The sequence below is a fragment of the Pelobates fuscus genome, chromosome 8, assembly GCF_036172605.1.
Source record: "Pelobates fuscus isolate aPelFus1 chromosome 8, aPelFus1.pri, whole genome shotgun sequence".
In the NCBI taxonomy this organism is placed as follows: domain Eukaryota; kingdom Metazoa; phylum Chordata; class Amphibia; order Anura; family Pelobatidae; genus Pelobates; species Pelobates fuscus.
Genome location: NC_086324.1, coordinates 171,833,630 through 171,852,829, shown reverse-complemented (window position 1 = coordinate 171,852,829; position 19,200 = coordinate 171,833,630). Strand labels below are relative to the sequence as shown.

At 40.1% G+C, this 19,200-nt stretch overlaps 1 protein-coding gene across 1 annotated transcript; it reads right to left on the bottom strand.

The window, feature by feature from the left end:
- Positions 1-207: 207 nt before the first annotated feature.
- Positions 208-4,036, bottom strand: LOC134571023 (zymogen granule membrane protein 16-like). Its single transcript, XM_063429063.1, has 3 exons — positions 3,952-4,036; positions 1,565-1,697; positions 208-627 (listed from the first exon to the last, which is right to left on the bottom strand). Exons 1-3 carry the CDS (start codon positions 4,004-4,006, stop codon positions 294-296), a joined length of 522 nt encoding a protein of 173 aa, XP_063285133.1. The 5' UTR covers positions 4,007-4,036; the 3' UTR covers positions 208-293.
- Positions 4,037-19,200: the final 15,164 nt, after the last annotated feature.

Here is a 19,200-nt window from a genome sequence, read left to right as displayed (position 1 = left end):
CAGATTATGTGTGCTTTGTGCTGAATTCTTTATACTGTACCTATGGGTCCCAGTCACAGCCTATTGATGTATACATGTTCCGGGACAGATTCGGTGTGCTTTGTACATAACTCTGCATAGCATGAGCTTTAATTACTTCTCTTGGAATTAGGTCAAATGGAATTAAAATGTCACAGTTAGTGTAAATCGGAGAACAAATCTTTATTGTTAGTTTACAGAATGAGCAGAATATTCAGTGAGGAGGGTAGAAGCGGGCATCTCGTGGCACTGACCGCTATATACAAGCCGTATCTCTAGGCTCCTATCTCTCCCTCCTTGCAGTGCACGCAGCCCGGCTGAACACCCCAGTGGAAGCCGATGCTGTGAATTACGGAGGAGTATCGGCCGCTGACGTAGCGGAGTGCGGTTCCTCGGTATAAAGGGAAATCATTGAAGCTGTTTCCTGAGGGCTGCCCGAAACGTATGATGCGTCCCAGGCTGGTGATGAAGATCACTTCATTTACATACGAAGACGACTTGCCGGAGACCTGGGTGATGTTCTCACCGGGGTACAGCAGCACTTCATGCAGGGTTCCCGATGGATTCCCATAGTATGTACCCCAAATATCGCCATATTTAAACTGGAGCCTGACGTGGAGGAGAAGGGGAAATAGAAGTAAAAACAGGAGAGAGAGAAGCTGGGATTAGGATTACTTTAATAAAATAATATCGCTTTCTTTTCACAGAGAATCGACAAATGAGTTGTACATTTTAGGCCAAAACAGACGATCAGGACAAGAGAGTTTGAAAACGAGTCCAGGTTTGACTGGTTTGGCCTAAACGTTGCAATTTCCTTGTGAGCTCTTCCGTTAGTGAGTAAATGAGACATACTGAAAATGAACAAATTAGGAGAAACAAATCGGGAGAAATTATTTTGGATCCATTCTTTTTTAGGGACTTATCTACTAAGCAACGGAAACAGCAAACTGCAAACGCCTTTTCTTATTTTTGCTCGTTTAAGCTCCATAATCCTTACCAGGACTGCCGTGGGATTGTTTAGTAGACCGCTTCCTAATCTGATACCCTTATGTGTTACTATTATATTTAAGGATACCAAATTAGGGAGCTATCTGGTAAACAGCGCCCAAATTTGGTATTGTTACGTGGAATTGCTGTGGGATTGTTTAGTAGACAGTTGCCCAATTTCATACCCTTATGTGCTATTGCCATATTTAAGGGTACCAAATTAGGGAGCTATCTGGTAAACAGAGCCCAAATTTGGTATCCTTTGGATTAATGGGAAATTGGAAATAAGGGCATGCAAACTTAAAAAAAAAAACTAAAAACTTTTCTGAATTTTGTTTAATTCTGAATCGATTATTTCTGAATTTCAGAATTCAGACAAACCGAAAATAAAACAATAATAATCTGGTTTGAAACTAAGCTCATTTTTAGCCACGCAAATCTCTAGTTTAAAGCCTTTGGTAGCAATACCATTGGTATGAGTGGTATAAGTCTATAACATGCGCTGCAATGCTCTGCAGACTCCGTCTATAACATGCGCTGCGATGCTCTGCAGACTCACCCTAAAACATGGCTTGGGTTCTCACGCACTCTCAGGCCGGTTATAGGTCCATTCAGCTGCTCAGAAGAGAATGAGAATGCGGTTCCTCCTCCACTGCCGTGCTCCCCAGCAAAGGATGACATGCGCGACTGGACTACAGACAGAGGAGAGTAAAAATCAGCTGTTATCCAGTCTGTGATATGTAATGTGCCACCTGTCCGGCTCTGCTCTGGAACTGGTACTAACAAAGCTTTCTATTGTGTTTCAGTTTAGAACGTAGAGAGAATCATCCTTATATCACTGCTATCGAGTCCTGCGAACGGCTTACCGGAAAATCAATGGGGGCCATTGTGAATCACCTTATATGTCATCAGAATGGTCTTCTCTTGTAGTCAATTCAGGCTAACATTTCCAAACTGTCAAAGTTGGTGAATTTTTCCAAATGAGTTATTTTGATGAAATTTTGCAATTCGGTTTCTAAGTCACTACAATTCACTCTTATAGTAACTAACCCCCTGGCGTGTTTATTTCTTGCTTTGACAATCCTCTATGTGACTCTGTGTCTAGCCCTATCCTTCCATCTCTATGGCATTCAGTATAATAAGTAATTCTTTAATATTCCATTGGTCTCTGTGGCGATTGCTCAACTCTTCGCACTCTGTCCGAGAATTATTCTTTATATATAACCCGGTATGCGTCTGATGGACAGCCTATGGCGGGGATATCTAACGGCGTCATACGCCAGCAGCAAACTGTTCTGGGGACCTCAATACATTCTTTACAATTGTAAACAGATTAAGGATGTGACTGGTATCTTTTATTATCATCAGGGAGCGATAATGTCTTATTATCAACAGTATATTCATTATCGGTGTCCTCCCTGCCAATAAGTGTTTAGACAGGGCAGAGCGTGTTCCGTTAGTATATTACACATTCCATCTTATCAGGGATCAGACAATGCGATTCAATCACTGTATCTCTCAGCTTTCATTGAAATGTTAACTTTTTATAATAACTGGAAGAATATTACTGGTTTCTATGGCAATACAAGCTCTGGCTGTTTTATTTGTTGTATCATAAAAAAAATACACTGAAATATACTCGTTCATCCGTTCTTTATCGGCCCACTGATTCCCTGTTGTAATATATATAAATACATATATAAAAATTGAGATTTCATTAAACTGTGAATATAAAAGAAAGCCTTAGCTGAGCAGGATCATGACATTTCCATATTCGTCCTCTTGGGATGTGCAATAACAATACTCCAACAACCCAAAAAGACTCAGACGCCACTTACTTGGGGAAAATGTATCACAACTTAAATACGTAAATAAATATTACCAAGTAAAACAAGGTCATTGTCCATATAACTTAAACATTGACATATCCCCTAACGCCCTAGACAGATATACCCCGGACGAAGACCCACTTAAACAATCAATTGTTACCACATTATACACAATATAAATAACATATAACACATAAACCACTTCCACTGAGAGCATCGTTTCCACCGAGATACCCCTACACACCCCAGGTTCGGAGCTACCAACAAGTTAGAACCTGCCAATACAATACCATTCCAAAATCTGACTATTCTTATAGAACTAAAACTATCCCACATATGAAAAATGACCGACCCCCCAACTTTTGGATCCATCCCCCCCAAACCCAATTTAGATGGCCTCTAACCTAAAATGGACCCTTTATATACCCCCACGACAAACCCCACCCCCACCACCCGATATGCCTGCCTCATAGCAAAGTCAAGGCCCAATCCCCTTAGCTACGCTGCTCCATGGAATACATTCTCCTAGCTCTATTTCTGACCAGCTTTATCAGATTGTCTGTCCTCCTCCCAAGACTCACACGCTGAGCAATCATTTGAGAATATCCCTTTGGGTGTATATTAATATGCTCTAAGGATATTTCGGTGGAAGCAGAGCGCCCCATTTGTGATGGTGCAGAGATGGTGAGATGGTCCCTACCAACTCCCCCAAACCGACCCCCATTAACTGGATGTCCTGATCAACTCTGAATAGCCCAGAACTATCTATCTATCTGTCTGTCTGTCTGTCTATCTGTCTATCTATCTATCTGTCTGTCTATCTGTCTGTCTGTCTATCTGTCTGTCTATCTATCTGTCTGTCTATCTGTCTGTCTATCTGTCTGTCTATCTGTCTGTCTATCTATCTGTCTGTCTATCTGTCTGTCTATCTATCTGTCTGTCTATCTGTCTGTCTGTCTATCTGTCTGTCTGTCTGTCTATCTGTCTGTCTATCTATCTGTCTATCTATTTGTCTGTCTGTCTGTCTGTGTTGTATGCTATTGTACAATACATAAACATTTACAGACATTCCCAGAGTTATTAAATATCTTTTTACCCAGAGATACTCATTACTCACCGCCAGCTGCTATTGATGACCCCACCAGGAGGCATAGACATGTCAGACCCAGCATCCTGCAATGTACTTGTTTTCGGCTGCTATGAAAACGAGATTTTGTCTACACTGAAAATTCACAAAGATCGGAAAATATGAATCAATTATTCTTACCGATTGAAAAACATCAGCCATACTGCCATCATTCTACCAGATCTGTACTGTGCCAACTCACTGTCTATATGTCAGACGATACACTGCCAGTCTGTGCCAACTCACTGTCTGTATGTCAGACTATACACTGCCAGTCTGTGCCAGCTCACTGTCTATATGTCAGACTATATACTGCCAGTCTGTGCCAGCTCACTGTCTATATGTCAGACTATATACTGCCAGTCTGTGCTAACTCACTGTCTGTATGTCAGACTATACACTGCCAGTCTGTGCTAACTCACTGTCTGTATGTCAGACTATACACTGCCAGTCTGTGCCAGCTCGCTGTCTATATGTCAGACTATATACTGCCAGTCTGTGCCAACTCACTGTCTGTATGTCAGACTATATACTGCCAGTCTGTGCTAACTCACTGTCTGTATGTCAGACTATACACTGCCAGTCTGTGCTAACTCACTGTCTGTATGTCAGACTATACACTGCCAGTCTGTGCCAGCTCACTGTCTGTATGTCAGACTATACACTGCCAGTCTGTGCTAACTCACTGTCTGTATGTCAGACTATACACTGCCAGTCTGTGCCAGCTCGCTGTCTATATGTCAGACTATACACTGCCAGTCTGTGCCAACTCACTGTCTGTATGTCAGACTATATACTGCCAGTCTGTGCTAACTCACTGTCTGTATGTCAGACGATACACTGCCAGTCTGTGCCAACTCACTGTCTATATGTCAGACTATACACTGCCAGTCTGTGCCAGCTCGCTGTCTATATGTCAGACCAAATACTGCCAGTCTGTGCTAACTCACTGTCTGTATGTCAGACTATACACTGCCAGTCTATGCCAGCTCACTGTCTGTATGTCAGACTATACACTGCCAGTCTGTGCCAGCTCACTGTCTACATGTCAAACTATATAGTGCCAGTCTGTGCCAGCTCGCTGTCTATATGTCAGACCAAATACTGCCAGTCTGTGCCGCGTGTTCTACGCAGTGCATACTTACCTGATATCTGCCTGTGTCTGAGTGACAGCGTTCTCGTCCTATATATATATATACACATATGTTTAGATTTGTAATTACAACCTACTTCCTTAATGTCATCAACATCTGCATCCCAGGAGCAGCTATATTATCCATCTCCTGTTAACTCCTGCCATGCCAAGTGTCCATACTGCACTACCCACTTCTAACAGGAAAAGCCAAACACGACGGGTTAATATGAACCAAATAATTCCATAGAAAAAGCGGTAATTTATTACTAGAGATAAGATCACTGATATCTTCACTTTACAGTCCTGGGTAAATATCACTGTATTGACACATAGCAATTAGCAAATCCCATCCTTTTGGGGAAATTCTGCAAAGTAATAAAATGTATCTCTTCCCTGCTTCCATCCTTTTTATTACATAATCTATTATATTACAATGTATTATAGTTACAACAACTCTGGTAATTATAACACTACCACAAATGTATCCAACACCCAGTGTAACACTTATAGTGAGAAACATATATATACTTGCCAGTAGTCACTTTCTGTAGTTACAACATAGCATCTCCCATAGACTCTATAAGAAACAAATGTAACCACACATAGTGATATCTGTATAACCACAATATAAAGGAAATAAAATATAAAATTTCACTCACAAATAGAGAGCCGTGCCAAATAAATAAAATATTAAAAAATATATACAAGCCAAATTATAATTTATTTATTTTTTATAAAAAATGAGCTAAATGGAAATTTAAATTTAAGCCACTTGGATGAAGAGATTCCAGTTCAAAGATCCATTGGCTTTCCACCCTACTGAGCTCTCTGAAGTTGTTCTCCCCCCTCCGATTATATTTTCTTTGGCAAATAGCCATGAAACCCAAAATAGATGGATCTTTGTTATGCGATGTTAAAAAATATATAGAGAGAGAGAGGATACACTATGTTTGGTGTACCCCGTCTGGATATTCCCTATGTGCTCCAGTATGCGTATTTTAACCTCCCTGGTCGTCATACCACCATACTGCAAGCCGCAGGGGCACCAGAGGAGGTACCCCACATTGGTGGAATTGCAGGAAAAAAACATCTTTCACTCTATATTTTTTCTTCGAAACATTTGACTCAAAATCAACCTTTTTACACTTATTAAAACCGGTTCTTCTGCAGGCAGTACATGTTTTACACGGGTAAAATCCTTTCTGTAAATTGAACATATTCCTTACTGGAGGGTCTCTAATAAAACTTTTAACCAACTCACTTTTAATATTTCTAGCTCCTCGAAAAACTATATTAGGCTTTTCTCCAAAAATTGTATTTAGTTCTTTATCTGTTTTAAGAACATGCCAGTATTTATTTATTATATGTTTAATTTGTTTTGAATTACTATTATAATCTAAATTATCGGAATCCCTCTTGTATTTATGTCCTGTTTTTCAACTTTATCCTTCTTATATCCGAGGAGATTGTCCCTATTTAGAGATCGTACCACCTGTTTCTGCTTTTCCAATTCCTTAGACTCATAATTCTTTTCTTTAAAAATAATTGGTTAAGACGTTAGCTTGATGTTCAAATTGCTCCACATTACTACAATTTCTGAACATTCGAATATATTGTCCCTTTGGGATATTTTGGAGCCATGGGGGATAATGACAGCTGGTAAGGTCAATATACCCATTGACATCCACTTTTTTCAAATAGCTCCTCGTATTCAAGACATTGTTATCAATGTAAATTTCCAAATCTAAAAAATGTACACAACTAGGGCTATATTCACTGGTTAGGACAATTCCCCTCTGGTTGGAATTTAGGAATTGAGTAAATTCTTTCAAAAGTTCCTCACTCCCTCTCCAAATGAAAAAAACATCATCGATGTATCTGCGATAGAGGACCAAGTCCGCGCTCCAGTCGCCCTCCATGCCCAAAAAGGATTTCTCCCCAAATGACATGAATAAATTGACATGAATACTAGATCTGTGAACCAAATGCCAGAAAAATTCTCCTATTAGTGTAATGTAATATATCTACATACTATATTATTTATATTCTAAATATATTTTGCAGTACATTGATTCCCCATCCTCTGACCCCCCCCCCCTCCTCCTTTTTGGTTTTGTTCAAATTGATTTTCCTGAATAATCTGAATAGTTGAAATTCGTCCAAATCTATACTCCACACGTACAGATTTCCACCCAAACAAAAACGTTTTGGGAAGAATTAAATAGACCAAACCCAATGAGTTTTCTGTGCACAAGTGTGTCATCTATCTCTGTTATTACATTATATTGTTGTCAGAGTTATTTTATTGTACATTTTTCATGTTAGTTTTATATCAAATATCCGCAATGCTGTGTTCGGTGAATAAAACACTAAGATTCTATTGACAGGGGAGAATGTTGGTGTTTGCTAAATTGTGTTTGTTTTGTTTTATTGTTCTGCGATGACATTACGTGGCACTACATGGAGGCAGGTGCCAGCTGGTGACCCTGGCATAGCCGTTAGTATATGACTAATCTCTGAAGAACATCCTCATCGGCAGCACACAATGTGCCAAATGGATAGTTAGGGACACACCGAGTTAACACGTCCCGGATACAAAGCCGGAGGGACAAAGGGTAAACAACTGCCCAGATAAAAGAGAAGATAACCTCTCACACCGGGCATCATTATCTTTTATTTACTGATAGGTAGAAATGCCAGAATTATCTCTACCTGGGCTTTATTAGGGGTGATGCCAAACAAACGTCACCTTCTGCTGGGGACACACATGTTAAATCTATACGTCAAATGACAGTCCTGCTTGGCCTTTCCATTAACCCCTTAAGGACCAAACTTCTGGAATAAAAGGGAATCATGACATGTCAGACATCATGTGTCCTTAAGGGGCTAAACCAATAAAAGTGGCCAAAAAAGGATTTATTCACTAAATCTGAATTGTAGCCGGTTTAAATTCAACTCTTGCTGGGCTGTGGAATTTTTCAAAATCTAGTATTTAAAGTTAAACCTTGCCATTTGGATTTAAATTCACTATGATTCGGGATGAACCCTGACGGTTTGATTGACTACGGCCCAAAGTTACCAACAAAATGCTAAATTCCCTGAATTTATCCCAAAATCAGCAGAATTAAAGTCCAGACAGTTTATATCTTAGAAAATATTACCCCATAAAAAAACAAATTCCATATAAAATATCGCGTTTGACAAGTTTTCGAGCTCAGGGACTCCTTCTAAATGTAATTTTATTATTTCAAAACGAATTCAGGATTATTTGGGACAAAGCTTGTGGGTCCCTTCGTGTTCTATTTTATTTGGGGGATGGAGTCTGCAGCCTGGACCATTTTGGAGGGGCTCCATTTGAGTTGGTCGTTTGGTCTTTTGAGCCTTTTTATCTGGTTTGTAATGCACACATTGAGACTTTTTATTCTGCATCAAATTCTCAGTTCACCGTTTAGTAAATGAGCTCAATGTTCCGCCTTCTGATTATTTTCTACTTTTTGTTTACATCTACCCCTGCCTTTCCCGTGTTTGGATTCTATGAATTCTGGGGGAGCTTTGCGTTACTCTGCAGCATTATGGTTGTTATAGGGTTAATCATAAACCCTTTAATGCCATATGGTTGTTATAGAGTTAATGATAACCCCTTTAATGCCCTGTGGTTGTTATAGAGTTAATGATGAACCTTTTAATGCCCTGTGGTTGTTATAGGGTTAATGATAAACCCTTTAATGCCCTGTGATTGTTATAGGGTTAATGATAAACCCTTTAATGCCCTATGGTTGTTATAGGGTTAATGATAAACCCTTTAATGCCCTATGGTTGTTATAGAGTTAATGATAAACCCTTTAATGCCCTGTGGTTGTTATAGAGTTAATGATGAGCCTTTTAATGCCCTGTGGTTGTTATAGGGTTAATGATAAACCCTTTAATGCCCTATGGTTGTTATAGGGTTAATGATAAACCCTTTAATGCCATATGGTTGTTATAGAGTTAATGATAAACCCTTTAATGCCCTGTGGTTGTTATAGAGTTAATGATGAACCTTTTAATGCCCTGTGGTTGTTATAGGGTTAATGATAAACCCTTTAATGCCCTGTGGTTGTTATAGGGTTAATGATAAACCCTTTAATGCCCTATGGTTGTTATAGGGTTAATGATAAACCCTTTAATGCCATATGGTTGTTATAGGGTTAATGATAAACCCTTTAATGCCCTATGGACGTTATAGGGTTAATGATAAACCCTTTAATGCCCTGTGGTTGTTATAGAGTTAATGATAAACCCTTTAATGCCCTATGGTTGTTAAAGGGTTAATGATAAACCCTTTAATGAACCGTGGTTGTTATAGAGTTAATGATGAACCTTTTAATGCCCTGTGGTTGTTATAGGGTTAATGATAAACCCTTTAATGCCCTGTGGTTGTTATAGGGTTAATGATAAACCCTTTAATGCCATATGGTTGTTATAGAGTTAATGATAAACCCTTTAATGCCCTGTGGTTGTTATAGAGTTAATGATAAACCCTTTAATGCCCTATGGTTGTTATAGGGTTAATGATAAACCCTTTAATGAACCGTTGTTGTTATAGAGTTAATGATGAACCTTTTAATGCCCTGTGGTTGTTATAGGGTTAATGATAAACCCTTTAATGCCATATGGTTGTTATAGGGTTAATGATAAACCCTTTAATGCCATATGGTTGTTATAGAGTTAATGATAAACCCTTTAATGCCCTGTGGTTGTTATAGAGTTAATGATAAACCCTTTAATGCCCTATGGTTGTTATAGGGTTAATGATAAACCCTTTAATGCCCTGTGGTTGTTATAGAGTTAATGATGAACCTTTTAATGCCCTATGGTTGTTTAATGCCATATGGTTGTTATAGAGTTAATGATAAACCCTTTAATGCCCTGTGGTTATTATAGGGTTAATGATAAACCCTTTAATGCCCTATGGTTGTTATAGAGTTAATAATGAACCCTTTAATGCCCTTGGTTGTTATAGAGTTAATGATAAACCCTTTAATGCCCTGTGGTTGTTATAGGGTTAATGATAAACCCTTTAATGCCCTATGGTTGTTATAGAGTTAATGATAAACCCTTTAATGCCCTGTGGTTGTTAAAGAGTTAATGATAAACCCTTTAATGCCCTGTGGTTGTTATAGAGTTAATGATAAACCCTTTAATGCCCTATGGTTGTTATAGAGTTAATGATAAACCCTTTAATGCCCTGTGGTTGTTATAGAGTTAATGATAAACCCTTTAATGCCCTATGGTTGTTATAGGGTTAATGATAAACCCTTTAATGCCCTATGGTTGTTATAGAGTTAATGATAAACCCTTTAATGCCCTGTGGTTGTTATAGAGTTAATGATAAACCCTTTAATGCCCTATGGTTGTTATAGAGTTAATGATAAACCCTTTAATGCCCTGTGGTTGTTATAGAGTTAATGATAAACCCTTTAATGCCCTGTGGTTGTTATAGAGTTAATGATAAACCCTTTAATGCCCTATGGTTGTTATAGAGTTAATGATAAACCCTTTAATGCCCTGTGGTTGTTATAGAGTTAATGATAAACCCTTTAATGCCCTATGATTGTTATAGGGTTAATGATAAACCCTTTAATGCCCTATGGTTGTTATAGAGTTAATGATAAACCCTTTAATGCCCTGTGGTTGTTATAGAGTTAATGATAAACCCTTTAATGCCCTATGGTTGTTATAGAGTTAATGATAAACCCTTTAATGCCCTGTGGTTGTTATAGAGTTAATGATAAACCCTTTAATGCCCTATGTTTGTACGGCTTTTGCTGGCGCTATATAAATAATAAATAATAATAAACTCTTTTGGTTACCAGTCAGGGAAGCGTTACCCTGATGCCTATACCTCACTGATTGTCAGCTCTCCGACACATTATTGGTGTAGCTGGGCCTGGGAGGACAGGAAAATACCTTTATTAAACCCCAGGACGCTGTGTATTGCGATAGCAGCACAACCTCAACACTGACTGGAAATAGACAACCACACACCGCCCACACACTCCATCTCCCCGCAGAACAGCTGTATGTGCTCTTTATCTAATCACCGTACAGGGGCAGAGCGAGCCAGGGGACACGGAGTGACACGCGAAACACATACACACGCATACATATATAATGCACATTAACACGCATACATATATAATGCACATTAACACGCATACATATATAATGCACATTTACTCGCATATATAGACCTATACGCACATTAACACGCATACATACATATACATTCCCATTGTACAGCGCTACGGAATCTGCTGGCGCTATATAAATAATAATGATATATACACACATATATACACAAGATTCAGTGCACTCACTCATCCACTAAACAGCAGCTTCAAATATCACAGATTTTATTAGTTTAAAAAAAAAACTCTTATCTAGGCAAAAGTAGGTTTTGCACCCTCCCTGTCACAGGTGCCTCATTCCAGGGCTCTATTTAGCCTTGTACATACACACACACATGCATATGAATTCACCCACACATAAATACACACATTAACACACATACATGTACAGACACATTCACATACATCCTCTCCACAGCACATGTATTCACACGCATGTATACTTATGCATCCTCACATATTCCCACGCATACATACATGCAGACACATATTACACACACATTACACTGACAGCGGTGGCAAGACTGGCACGCTAAGGAATAAAAGAGAGTAAATGCTTGATTGTATTGTATTAATTCTGGGGGGTCGATAATAAACTGGCCAGGGTAAATCATTATATTTGGAATACATGTTTGCATATTCAATGTTAGAGTGTTCTTTTAAAGATACACATTATCATTCACACATCATGAATATTGATACAATGACAATAAATGCACAACAGAAATTCAAGCACCCCGACAAACACACACACACGCACACACACAAACACGCGCGCACACACACACACACAGATCCTCTCTACAGCAAACAATATCCAGTAATGTGCAGTGTGTACCAGTGAATCACAGAGCTCCATAGAAATACAGCTCTGAGTAATGTGCAGTGTGTATCAATGAATAACAGAGCTCCTCAGCAAAATAACTCACATCAATGTGCAATGTGTATCATTGAATCACAGAGCTCCTCAGCAATACAACTCACAGCAATGTGCAATGTGTATCATTGAATCACAGAGCTCCTCAGCAATACAACTCACAGCAATGTGCAATGTGTATCATTGAATCACAGAGCTCCTTAGCAATATCTCACATCAATGTGTATCATTGAATCACAGAGCTCCTTAGCAATATCTCACAGCAATGAGCAGTGTGTATCATTGAATCACAGAGCTCCGCAGCAATATAACTCACAGCAATGTGCAAAGTGTATCATTGAATCACAGAGCTCCGCAGCAATATAACTCACAGCAATGTGCAAAGTGTATCATTGAATCACAGAGCTCCTCAGCAATATAACTCACAGCAATGTGTAGTGTGTATCATTGAATCACAGAGCTCCACAGCAATACAGCTCTCAGTAAAGTAGAGTGTAACTGTGTATAAGTGTATTACAGGGTTCCAAAGGGATTGTTCCCACGGGTTACTAGTTTGGGCCCCCACCCTTCCATCTTAGCACAAGGGTGCCAAGCCTAGGCAGGTATCTTCATGTATTACATGAGGGCCGCTAGGTTAAACTACTGAGTGTCAAACACTGTCAGTGGTGAAGTTAATAAATGGCATTGTAGAAGGCACAAACTCGAGATCTGGGGGTAAAATGAGCCAACAGCTTGAATTCCTCCCAAACGATGGCACTGACACAAACTATAATACGTTTTAGACAGTAGATTTAATTAAACAAAAACTCAAAGGTGACATTCATGGTAAGCGTGTTGGCACAGAGTGCCATAAATTATAATTAGAATGGGAGACACAGGGAACATCTAAAAGTAATGGGCAGTACAGTAGTCTCATTTGTACAGGGAAGTGAGATAGTGTGCAGTGTGCAATGCTCTGCTATTTCTCCCAGGTGAGGATGCTACACTCGACGGCAAAACACTGCTGTTCGGGAGTTAAGATGGCCGCGGCCACGTGTAAAAGTCCCGAAATGGCGGCCACCCAGGGACTTAAACAAAGCGTTTGTGTGTTTCCCATGAAGACTGGATTCGCCAATCAGGGAGGTAAATTACAACATAATTAGGTAGCAGGGTGGTCCGGTGTTCGGTAGTTTGCATTCGTATGATGAATACTGTGTCCATACCGTCTGGGTCTCAAAATTGAGCGAATGCTTTAAAAGTCCCGAACTGCTTTAAAGAAAAATCCCCACGAAAGCAGGTAAGAACCTTCAATTTATATCCAGCTTGATGTCCTTTGCTGAATAAAAAATATATCTTTATAATCCGAGGTTTCTGTTCCTGTGTATGTGCCCGGCTAGCTCTTAAAGGGCCGGTAATATCAAATGTTCCCAGGGGCAGGGTAGGGTTTTGTTACAATCACTAATAATATTATCTGAGTTTTTTTTTTTTTTTTTTTTCTTGTTCAATATAAGAATTTAAATTGAGAAATTATGGCGGAATACTCCTGTGTGACTATAGTGTTCAGTTGTTTTAGCACATTTTTTAGCACAGTGCACTTTAGTGCTTGTCTTATTTATTATTTTTTCACATGTTGTTGTATTACACATTTGTACGTAAACTTCAAAGGTTTATATATTTGCACTTTAATAATTTTGATTATTTAAATAATCTTTATTTTTTGTTTTTTGGATTTATGTATGTGTTTTGAGATTTTTCACTTTGTTGAGTGGTTATCTTCATTGTTTATGATTACTGTATATACCCATTTATATAAATATTTAGCACCATACTTTTAATTGTTTACTTTTGTAAATGAAAATAAAAACTCACTAAATACAATTTAACACAATATCTATGCAATTGCAAAACACTACTTAATTGGTCTCTTCAGGTAGTGTGATTCTTTGCCAGACAAAGGCAGAACATAATAAAGGAATATTTATTATGAACAGAAAATAGTCACAGGGGATAGAAAAAATAGATGACAATCAAATTACTTACACCAACAACAGCTAAAACAAAAGGGATACAATAACAAAAATCCTAATTACTTACTCACTTAGGTCTTAAAGGGAAACTCCAGTGCCAGGAAAAAAAATCAATTTTCCTGGCACTGGAGGTACCCTCTCCCTCCCACCCACCAATCCCCGGTTATTGAAGGGGTGAAAACCCCTTCAGTCACTTACCTGAGGCAGCAGCGATGTCCCTCGTCGCTGTCTCCTCCTGCGCGCCGCTCCTCCTTCTGATTCCGTAGGCCGGTGGGTGAGACTGATCCCGCCCACCGGCCGAGGAGACCTAATGCACATGCGCGGCAATGCCGCGCATGCGCATTAGCGCTCCCCATAGGAAAGCATTGAAAAAGATTTTCAATGCTTTCCTATGGGGAAATGAGCGACGCTGGAGGTCCTCACATAGCGTGAGGATGTCCAGCGACGCTCTAGCAAGGAAAATCCTTGCTAGAAATCAGGAAGTGACCTCTAGTGGTTTATAAAAAACTGCAATAATTACAGTTGCAGGGTTAGGAGTAGTGGGAGTTGGCACCCAGGCCACTCCAATGGGCAGAAGTGGTCTGGGTGCCTGGAGTGTCCCTTTAAAGGTAAAACTTCTGCCCATGGGGTCTCCGGCAAGGAAAGATGGTGACTCGCTCAAAATTAGATTGTAGTCCCAAGAAAGTACACTGGAGATTTACATATCATTGGATATATACCCTCTATATTCATGTCAAGTTTCCAGGCCTGGCCCAGAGGTGGAGATCAGGTGTATATATAGAAATAATAAGTGAACACTCCCTTGTCTTCCAGACCAACATCAATTCAAATGGAAACGTTTTTTTTTTTTTTCTTCTTCTGCGCTTTGCACAGAATAATTATTGCATCTATGAATTTGTTACCATTTTTCCATTCCATAGACATGTCACACTTCTTACTTGTGACCTAATATTGCAGACTTTGTAATTCCTTTTACAGACGACTTATGTGGTGATCACATATTTACATTCTAATCGAAGGATTTGCTTTTCTCGTTGTAAATATACACAAAATGAGGTATGATTATTAATCTGTGAGTTATTAATGTTTTTTGGGGGAATCTGACACTGGGACATGTTTTTTTTGAATGCCAATCATCATTGAGATTTTAAAGGAATCCTATATTTATAAACAGTTACATTCCATAAGGTCGAAGTCAGTTAGTTTACATTGAAACTAGACTTACAGGCACTGATGGGCAGAATTTCCCACAGAAGCCTTGGTTGATCAAAAGAGCAATCCATGTTGTAAACCATCTGACTATCACCTTCCTATATAATTTTAATTTACATCAAATGTTTGCATTGTAATCAAACTACACAGCGCAGGTGCTTCAAACAGGATTTCTCTCCTCCCCTATTAACATAATGGGACAAGGCAGAGTTGCCCACTCTCCCCATTGCTCTACGTCTTGACCTTGGAGTCCCTATTAGAGGCTATTCAGTCAAATACTGAGATCCATGGTGTGACATTATATAACAGGAAGATTAAAATAGGGGCATTTGCTGACGATTTCCTCCTGTATATAACACAACCACAGGATACGCTACCTAAGGTTATGCAACTAATCTCAGGTTATGACAAGGTTTCCTACTACCTTTATACACATTAAAAACCCAAGTCCTGTGCATTGCGTTAACAGACGCCTTAGCCAAAACCATCCAACAGTCATATGCATTTGAATGGAGAACAGATAGTATCAAGTACCTGGGGATCACGTTTACAAAAAAAACAAACAGACCTATATTCTGCGAATTACGTTGCAGTATGGAATCAATGCCGTATCCTATTAAAGAAGTGGTCCCCGCTGATCCTATCCTGGACGGAGCGAATTGTGTCCATTAAAATGATAATCCTACCTCAATTACTCTACCTTTTTCGCAACCTCCCGATAGAAATTCCCCAGACATTTTTTTAAGGCAGTACAAACTGACATAAATAAGTTCGCATCGAAGGGAGGTAGACCCCGGGGAGCCCAGAAACTGTTAAATGCTCCGAAACAAAGTGGTGGCTTGGCATTGCCCAATATACACACGTACTATTATGCAACCATACTGGCTACTGCCCCCCCTCCCCCCCCTGCACTTCCTATCCACCCCAGCCCACCCCCCATCCATTTGTTTGCTCCTGAGAGTTTGGGACAAACAATTCTAAGCCGTGCGGCCATACCTGTCTGTCCACATGTCTCTCACTTACAGTATACCAACATTTAATGCCCTACCTTGTCAAGCCAGAGGAGCCACCCACCTATTTCACCTCTATGGCCTGCGCAACCTCCAGAGCTATGATGTACTGGAGAATAAATATTCCTTGTCCAGGTCTTCGCAGTACTCCTATGTCTAACTGAAGTCCTTCTTAGCTAGACAATACCACAAAAATGATATTCCTGTTGCTTTGGCTGCTATAATTACAACATAGGAGCAAATTTTTATTAATAGATCATTACCACCGGCTTGTAAACCGATCTCCACAAGTTATCAGACACTCTCCCACCACACACCCTTTGCCGCCTCAAAATTGGCACAGCAATGGGAGAGGGATCTACAATGCTCTCGTTCCTCTAAAAGATGGGGGGAAAAAATCTTTAAATTACCCAGACAGCTGATAAAATCTTCCACCCATCTTAAACAGCACTATAAAATGGTCTATAGATAGTACATGGTACCCAGTAGACTGCATAAATTCTACCCAAACACACCTGCCACATCTTGGCGCTGTCATACTGAGGAATGTACTGCCCTCCATATATGGTGGACTTGTCAAACAATCCAACCTTTCTGGAAAAGTGTGCACGACACAGTCCAAGAAGTGACTGGGTGTGAGATCCCTCTATCGCCTCAGCACTTTTGGCTACTGGATCTACCCACAGGGATACCTAAATTCAAACAGAAAATGTTGATGCACATATCATTAACAGCGCAGAGGCTAATTGCACAAGCCTGGAAATTGATGACCGCACCGCCTTTTCGGCGGCTACTTTTTGAGTTAGAAACACAAAGCTTGTATGAGATGGGTCTGAAGAAATTATTCTCCCCACCCCTTCCCCCCCTTACGGGTTTCTTTAAATGCATGGGATGTGTGGGACTCGTGGAGATCAGGTGTCGGATAAGACCTATAACGCAATACGTCCCTGTATTATTAACGTATTATTAACATATTATTACTGCATTGAAGTTACATGATAACCAGATAAGGCAAGGTGTACTGTTGATGCAAGTGAACCTATCCACGGTAGTGGTGTATACAACGATGTTCCTGTCCTCAGTACTAGGTGACCTTGCATGCCAGGTGAACGAAGCACTGCTTCTGTATGTACTCTGAATGCATAATGCACATTCTATATTGCGTGTTGACAGAGCACTCCCCCACCCCCCTTTTTCTTTCCTTTCTGTACCCCTTACTATTTTATAAAATCAATAAACACCTTGCTAAGACATGTACCTCTGAGGTGTTGTGGCTAATTCCTAGATGAGTCCTGGATTGAAGAACTTTGAATGATCACTTAATTAGAAATAGACCAGGAAAAAAAGGCAACCCAACTCTGTAAAGGTAGCCAAGGATAAACGTTTACCCTGGCCTTCAGAAGGGCATTATTACTGCTACTGAAAAACCTTTATATTTAAGCCCTTCTTTTCAAGATCCAAACCTCCAGAATGAGGAAAGTAGCACTGGACCCGATGGAAGAATACTTTTGGGAAATCCAATGGAGGTACTGAAGAAGATAAGCAGAAGTGGAAAGCATGGACTAGGTACTAATATGCCAGAACTGCCAGAACGTTTGGTATTGGCTCTTGCAACGTATGCAGAAGAGAGGTGTTGGATGACCCTTTCATAAATTATTCAATTTTGGAGAAAAGGTTCTCAACCACAGTGGATGGTATTCATAGCTATCATTGTCCAAATGATTTCTATAGGAGAATTAACCTCCTCCCTTGTGCCCATCTTATTAGACCTAAGGTGGATGACCTGGATCAAAACTCTTCCTGTTGAGGTAATATGCCAGTCAACATCCTTTACTTACTTGATAAATCTTGCTGCACTGTGTGAAGAGAGCTGTACCGTGCCTTGGACTGTGTCAAACTGTGCTCCCAGCTTACCCTGGACTGGGAGGGAGCAAGGTGACTTCAGCAGACATTCATCTTTCACCATGAAGATGTAAAATGAAAGAGTCCTTTAACTGCAATCTGAGAAACCTCTCATGATGTGGGGCATGATGTGGGGCAATCTGAGAAATCTCTCATGATGTGGGGCAAAGGGCATCCTGCAATCTATAGACATTGTGACGAACACCCTTTGGTCTGGTCGTTCACCATAAGCTCCTGGAGGAGCCTGCTAGCCAGTCTCCTGCCCCAGGACTATGGGCCATTGAACCAGCTCATAAAAAGACTTGGCTCGTGGAATTTATTTGTTCTGTTCGGGAACCAAACCAACTCACGAACTGCGGACCACCTGTTGTTCCCTGTTAACCTCTTCTGATACTTCTATTATTGTGGGTTCTAATTGTGCTGCTGGGTGGCCCCCGTTGGTATGCACGAACAAGTGGGAACTGTTCGCGAGAATGCAGGCAGCGGTGTTTGGGCGTTAATCGCATGGAACTCAAATCAGACACTGAAACTCCCGAACACCACAGAACTTTGATGAATGCCTGCTTCTTCCGCACACATGTCAGGAGAGCGCCGTTAGGTTTGTCTGAATGAACCCGATGAACAATATGTGCTCTGTATATTCATGCCCAGCCTGCTACCCCTTGGTCACAGCAGGAAATAGGGTGATGGCAGGACTGGATTAACATAGGGGCTGATGGAAAAATGTTTTACTTTTTTATTTATATATTATTATTTTCTACACACTACACTTAGGGTTGCCACATGGCCAGTATTTCTCTGGTATTTGAGGCTGCCTAGCCGGTGCCGATATTGCAGTAATACAAATGTCAATCTCAGTATAAACAGAGATTACTCTGCAATACCAGCGCCAGCCATTAGGGTTGCTGCGTGTGTGGAGAGAGTCAGG

Coding starts and splice junctions, on each gene's coding strand:
- LOC134571023 (XM_063429063.1), bottom strand. CDS start 4,006: ATGCTGGGTCTGACATGTCTATGCCTCCTGGTGGGGTCATCAATAGCA. Junction 1,698..3,951: donor GTCATCAATAGCAGCTGGCG/GTGAGTAATGAG, acceptor CTCTGTCTGTAG/TCCAGTCGCGCATGTCATCC. Junction 628..1,564: donor AACCCAAGCCATGTTTTAGG/GTGAGTCTGCAG, acceptor CCTCCACGTCAG/GCTCCAGTTTAAATATGGCG.